Raw genomic sequence first — 7474 nt, 5'->3', positions numbered from 1 at the left:
CTAGGCTTTCAGAGCTGACGTCAGGGTGACACTACTCTCCTCCCAACCCCTCCCCTTCTAATCTCAGGGACGAAAAAGATAGAAGGAACCTAAGGAAAAAGCCCTTCACTGGGATTGGCTAGAAAAGTTTAGAAATCACTCCCAATTGGCTGGCAATGTTTTAGAGGGAGTTCTACTCTCCAATTAAAGCAGCATGAAACAGGCTGGTTGTGTACAGAGCTCAGAACTTGAACTGGAGTATTAGCAGCTCTCAAACATAAGCCATTCAGCAACTGCTGTCAGAAGTGCTCATTGTAACCCTCAGGGCTGTCAATATATTGTGCTGAAAAGCCTGACATTTTCTATTAATAAAGAAGAAAAGGGCAAAGCTGGTAATGGATCTGAACCCAGCCGTCCAGAAGGTGAGTTGTGATTTTATTTACCTTGTTGCTTTCTTTTGCTCTCTTTCTTTTTCTTAGAGCTTACCTGGAATTCTCCGAAGTGCCAGGCATTTCAGTTTCCCTGAAGCTCATTAAATCCACTGCTGTCACACAAACTGTAGCAGTAATGAATTCATCATGAACTATCTTGGGAGAAAACCTTTTAAGTGAATGTCCCAAAGTCCATTGGTGAAATTCTTGTGCTTGAAACAAGTTCTGAACTGTTGCAAGTTACCCTTCCTGACTAGCCGTGCTAATTAAGAATGAACCTGACCTTGTTTTTTTTATTATACTTCAAGTTCTTTTTTTTTTTTTTTTTTACAAAGGTAGTTTAAAAAAACCCATCTAAAATGTATTTTACCCAAGGGAGGCAATCTTCTTGCCTTCATCCTTGTGGTTTCTCCCCACACAATTCAGCTGCTGCCAAACTGCTTCTCTGGTTGCTGGCACTGGCAGTGACAGAACTCAAACACAAGGGAACTAATTTCTCTCCCCAGGGATTACACATTTCACTCTCATAAGTGTTGGCCAGATGCCCAGAAGCCAGTGTAAAGAATTGCAGGTCACAGTAAATAAAAAAGAGTTAGAGTGCTGCAGCTGCTCTTGTAGCTCAAAAGCACAGCAACTTACCTGTAATGGGCTACTGGGAGAGCTTACGTCCTGAACTGAAAGAAAATTTAAGATATATGGCTATATTTCAGCAGGGACCTTCCCTTAAACATCCACAGTTGCCTGGGGGACCAAACAATAAAATTGTGATTAGTCAATCCTCAAACTCTAGAGCAACCCGGTGTACTGGCCTTCAGATGACCCAAATCTTCTAGTTGCAATGAGTCAATCCTTCAAAATTTGGACCAACTCTGGGACACTGGCCACAGTCAACCAGCAATATAGGCCAAATCTTTTAGGTGGTGACTGTTAATGAGAGAGAGAGATGTTGGTTTCATGGTCCCAACATTATTTAATGGTTCGTTCATAGTGGGTAGGCAATTCAGATGGATTTAGGTCATCTGGTTTAAAGGATGCCATGGGTTACATTCTATTTTTCTAGCTATTTAAGAATGTATCAAAATGAAATTATGCATGCACATCCTATTTTTAAAACTACCTGCTGAGGTGCAAAAACAATTCGTTCATTTTTCCAGCAGTATGTTAGATGAAAATTCCTCCCCAAATGCAGTCAAGGAAAGAGGCTAAACACAAAAGCCTCTGGAAATTGAGATGATTAAATTTATGTAACACCAAGAGCTGATTTATAGTCAATGCCTGAAGTGAAGGAGGGTTCTGTTTAGAAACCAAACACCACAGCCCCATGCAGGCCAGCAGAGGGGCAGGCTTGATTTTGTTTGCCTTTGCTTGGGAGATGTGGACTATCCGGATTAACGAAGGAACATTTTCTCCTTGTCACACGTCTGCCAGCATCCTTGGCCTACAAAGCGTTTATTTTCTGTGAAGATCCAATTACAGGTTTTGAAAAAGCATGCAGGGGTGTTGAAATGAAAGGAAGGTTATTTCATACACCTTGGGACTGGAACAATTGAAAACCACTTGTGGTGTTTATGGAATACTGCTTGAGACAAAACAGCAAAAGGCAGAAAAAACTGAGAGTTGGCATTACAGAATTCAAGACTGGTGAAGTGTAATTCTGCATCAACTATCATGATGTTTGGGTTTATTTCCATTTGAAACAGTTGCACTTCACACTGTTTGGCTTCAGGGTGCCCTAAGACTTTTGAAAAAGATATCTATGCCTTGAAATATGAATATCCCTTCAAACAGCTTTGAAGCTGAAACAATGTAAAAGTAAGAACAACTCATGCCTAGTCATTAAAAAAGCAGAGCAAGACTCTGTATATGAGTTGGACTGGATTAGCTCTTTATGCATACACTACAACTTGTGGTATTTGATTTTTATAGTGCGACAGAAGAAAATTTTAGCAATGTGTCTCAACTGGGAGAACATCCTATGGAATGTTGTTGATTTATTTTAACAACTAAACATTCATAGCCAACATGAAATTGTTTATCCACATGCAATCTTCTTTGTTTCAACCATTTGCCTTTACTGTTTATTCATGTACAGGCAATCCTTGGATTTATGACAGTTGGGGTTCCTGAAAATTGTCTTAATTCCAAATGTTATAAATTAGAACCAATCTTATCATAGACTCTTATAAATGGGGGATTTGTGCCTGAACAGGGTTGGATACCCTAGTTTTACCACAACTACCCCACATTGAGTATTCAGGCAACTTATACATGAGCTATATTAATGTATTCATATGGAATCAGAGAGTTTCCACTGTTGGGTGGCTGGTTTATTTGCTCCATCTGAAGTAAAATGGATGTGTGGACTATTCCTGGTAATTGGGTAACCCCCACTTCCAGCCTCTCCTGCTCTGCACCCCTTCTGTCCTCTTTAAACCACCCCCCCACGTCCATTCCCATTAGAACTTTCCCATTTTTCCATCGCTCCTGGGCACACCTTCCCTACTGCCCCAATATTGCCTGCATCAATCAATCAATGGTCCTTATTAAATGTCCACTGTGTGCCGAGAACTGTATTCTGTTCTTGGGAAAATAAGATAGGGTTAGTAGACATGATTCCTGCCATCACCACTAGTACCAAAGAGGCTAGTGCTGGGGGTGTAAAGTCAGAACCAATGTGTCAAGAAAACCAAAACAGGGAGCAAACTCAGAAATGTTGTAAATCCCATTTGTTTTAACTCAGAATATCTTGTTGTGTACTGCCTATATTATAGATTTAAATATCAACAGATGCTAAAAGGAGCCAGTGAGTTCCACTAAAGGTCTTGACTTTCACTTGCCTCTGATATCTCCAAGGAGGCAGTACCCAGTACTGGTGTCCCACATATTGGTTCACCTCCCTCCCCCGACACCTTCTTATTGGGGCTGTGTGAGGAAATATTCTTGGTTTTGGCAGGTGGTGTTACCAGTCCAATTTACCCCTCACTTTACCCCTCACTGACTAAAACCCTTCCTGGAAAATGAGAGGTCTTTAAAGACTGGGCTTTCAACATCATTTTATTTTTGTGCTCTCAAAAATGTCAGCATTTCAGCAGAACTTATTCATGTAGGAAATTTGGAAATGAACAAAATCACCCTATAGGAAAATATCTGCTCGTTGGCATATTTAGCCATCCCCATTCCATCATGATCATTCTAAGGTACTTGAAAACTCTTTTTTGTTCATTTTTTTTAATTTGGTCTTCTTGGAAAGATAAAATAGAGACAAGATGACAATTTGTACTCAGTTGTCAGATCAAGGTAAAGCTGGTGTCCTTCCCTAGCTTTTCCATCTTGTCTCCTATTTTCCTCCTCCAGCTTTCTGTTTTACATACAGTCTTCCCCGATTTCACCTCTCATTCCTGTGCTGTGCTTTTTGGCATGCTGGTCAGGCAAGCAATCCAACATAAACACTACTACTAGTGAATTGACATTGGCTCCCTTAATCTTAAAAACATTCTAAGCTGTCCCCTAAATGGTTTAATTACTATGACATTGGACTGATGCCTGTAGGTGCAGTCTCTAGGCCAAAAGTGAACCAAATTCCCTATGAAAGAATCTCCTAAAATTGAAGCACCAACATCCATTGCAGCCACTATTTCTAAATAGATAATTTTTGTCATATGACTATGTCTGCAATCAGAAAGGCTTGAAGATGAAAGGCTTTTGGTCATCTTTCCAAACTTGGCTTGCATCAGAGAAAAAAATTTTTCTTGATCCCCACCCCCACCCCACCTGCTCCTCTTCTGATTGGCTCACCCCTAGCCAGGAATACCTCCTCTCCTGATTGGCTGTCCACAGCCTGATGTTGCCCGCAAGTCGGTTCACGGACAAATTCCATTCAACTGTCGTGGAACCCCACAGATATCACAAAGCCGTCATTTTAGCCATCAACTTCAACCCTTTTTCTGCCTAAACCTTTGATCAGGGCTAGATTCCCAGAGGAAATTAACTGATTTGAGTTCCATTTCTTCTCCCTTTACCTTCCTCTGGTGGAGGTCCTCATATGCAGTGAAAGCAGGATAGAAGAGGAAGAGAAACAAAGAGCCTGAATAATCCATAAATTAGATCGTTGGCTTTTGAATAATGAAGGGTTGACTGTTCTAATATAGATGCATATTCAAGGAAGTAAATGTGGCTGAAAGGAGGCCTGTAATTTCTGAGATAGCAGTAATATTTATCTCAGCTCTCTCCCAATCCTGGGTGGCTTAAGCAATCAACTGTCTAGAAGCAGAGGGCTGGACCTTCAAGTTATTTCCAGCTCAATGATTTTAAGATTCTATACAGCCCAAAGTCAAACAGAGAATCAGCAATAATCTCCCTTTTATTTTTATTCATCTTCAAGGGCTGTATTCACATCCTGAATTACTCGGTTAATTGACATTCTGTCTCTTGGCTCTGAAATTGGTGTAGACTCTGCCTGACATGTTACCAATCACTTTGAAGAGAGTTTTAATGTAACAAGCAGTCTAAAACAATCCTGAATTAAGAGAGAGGTCAGTCTGTTAGTACTCAGAAAATTGATGCCAAATAAAGTTAGGTAATTGACAAACTTTTCCAGTCCTGAGTTTGATTCCAAACTTCATATCCCCACTTCACTTAAAAAAAAAGTTCCACCTTCAGATTCATTTAAAGGGGCACTCTATGAGGATATTGAATTAGACAGGCAAAAGAGAAATTTTGTTCCTTGGGGAAACATGCTATTTATGGCATTTGTCTCATGGATAGCACTTCTTAAATGCAGCCCAAGCAGCTAGTCAAGTGATGTTGCATAGCTCTCCTTAGGAGGAGAGACAAGAAACAAATGACAAATAAATAAAAAAATCCTGTCAAAGACAAAAGGGTGGGTTGGTCAGCTTTTCGGAACAGTAAAATCAATTGTAGCCACTTGAAAAGACAGCACATTGGACTGCAGTTTGAAATACTGAACATTTTCCATTTGGCTCAAAATGAGTGGAGGATTTTGCAGGAAGGTGCACTGCCATTTCCTCAGCATGGGCTACTTCACCCAATTGCACCTCTGAGGATAGTGTTTGCTAAATTCTGGTCTGGCAAGGATCTTGACTTTTGCCATGCCCACCTATGTCCTCTCCTACCTCTTTCTGCCTCTCACCTTTTTGCTGTATTCAGTTGCAAGGTAACAACAGTGATAGTGTTATTTACTGAGCACTTCTATGTGCCAAGAACTAGGGTAGAAACAGTGTATACAGGCTGCCCTACATGGAGCTCATTGTAGATGAGGAAACTGAGGCACAGAGAAATTAAGGTCACACAGGAGGCAAGTGGTGGATCCAAGAGTAGAAGCCAGGTCACCTCATCCCCAGGCCTGTGCTTTTTCCTCTCAGTTGGGTTGCTTCTTGCTGCTTTGTGTCCTATGGGGGAAGGGCATATGCATTACTGTTAAGGGTGGTGAGGCTGGATGCTTTTCTTGAACAGGGAAATTTTGAAATTCCAGACCACGGAAAAAGGTCAATTTCACCCTATAAAATTGAAATCCATTTTGGAGCAAGCCCTAACCTATAACCTGGAAAACCTCAAAATGTCCCCTTGGGTTTCGGCTATGGTGTAGAGCTGAACAAAACATAATCCCAAGAGCCATTCTATTGGTCCATCCAGCCCAGTGTTCCTTATGACAGTGACCCCAAAATGCTTGGAGGAACTGTCTGATGGTTGCTCTCCTCGAAACCAATTCTAATGCTTAACAATGTTCCTTCTCACATCCCCAACTACCCCCCTGCTCCTCAGAAGCCCACTACAGACCGCTCATCCATCAATTTATTCAAATGTCTCGTGAAGTTCCCAATGTCTTCTGTCTACACAATTTCCTATCAGAACAAATTCCACGTTTACCACTTGCCATGTGAAGAGGTGTTCCTTTTGTTTGTTCTGAATTTACCCAACTCCAGGAGCATGAGAACCCTGTTTTTCTGGTATTGGGAATTGAATGACTACAGTCACCCAATCCCCATCCTTATTAGCTTTTGTAAACTTGACTCACATTCCCTCTCAGCCTGAATATTTCCAGATTCAAAATTCCAAACTACAATAACAATGACATTTGTTAAGCACTTACTGTGTGTCAAGCGAAGTACTAAGCACTGGGGTAGATACAAGATAATGAGGACCCACAGTCTAAGAGGGAGAAGAAGACCCACAGTCTAAGTAACAGGGAGAAGAGGGATTGAATCCCATTTTAATAGTAATAATAATAATAATAATGATAATAATAATAGTATTTGTTAAGTGCTTTCTATATGCCAATCACTGTTCTAAGCACTGGGACAGCTACAAGGTTATCATGTTGTCCCATGTGAGGCTCACAGTCTTAATCCCCATTTTACAGATGAGGTAATTGAGGTACAGAGAAGTTAGGTGACTTGCCCAAGGTCACACAGCAGGCTAGTGGCAGAGCTGGGATTAGAACACAGGTCCTCTGACTCCCAGTCCTGTGCTCTTTCCACTAAGCCATGCTGCTTCATACCATCTCAAGCTATTCTGTTAAGGCAGCTTCACAGTGTTCCCAATCCTGATTGCCCTTCTCAGTACTTCCTCCTCATGTCTCTCCAATCCTTTCTTAAAGTGCAGGTGACTAGAACCGCACACAGCATTTTAGGTGCTGTCACATTTTGCTTTTATAGAGTGGCAAATGTCTGTTTTGTACTTGTGTTTTTAATTCTCTTCCTAATGATGCCCAGCATTGAGTTGGCCTGATTTATAAGGTGAATAAACAAAGACTCAGATCTCTCACCAGCATCATAATTGATACCTCTCTACCCATCATAATTTGGATTATTTTTCCTGAGTACATTACCTGGCACATAATAATAATGATAATAATAATAATAATAATAATAATAATAATAATAATAATAATGGTATTTGTTAATTACCAAAAGTGACAAGCACTGTTCTAAGTGCTGAGTAGATACAAGGTAATGAGTTCATCCCAGGTGGGGCTCACAGTCTTAAACCCCATTTTACAATAAGGTAACAGGCACAGAGAAGTTAAGTGACTTTCCCAAAGTCAC

General features: G+C 40.7%; 1 protein-coding gene across 1 annotated transcript in view; it reads left to right on the top strand.

The window, feature by feature from the left end:
- The first annotated feature begins 241 nt into the window (after window positions 1-241).
- Window positions 242-7474, top strand: part of LMCD1 (LIM and cysteine rich domains 1) — a 92252-nt gene continuing 85019 nt past the window's right edge. The window contains exon 1 of the mRNA XM_038740178.1: window positions 242-401. Within this exon, the coding sequence (XP_038596106.1) occupies window positions 375-401 (27 nt within the window). The 5' untranslated portion in view covers window positions 242-374. The remainder of the gene's footprint in view (window positions 402-7474) is intronic.

Source organism: Tachyglossus aculeatus, chromosome X1 (assembly GCF_015852505.1).
Source record: "Tachyglossus aculeatus isolate mTacAcu1 chromosome X1, mTacAcu1.pri, whole genome shotgun sequence".
Taxonomy (NCBI): Eukaryota; Metazoa; Chordata; class Mammalia; order Monotremata; family Tachyglossidae; genus Tachyglossus; species Tachyglossus aculeatus.
This window is presented reverse-complemented; position numbering and strand designations above follow the sequence as displayed.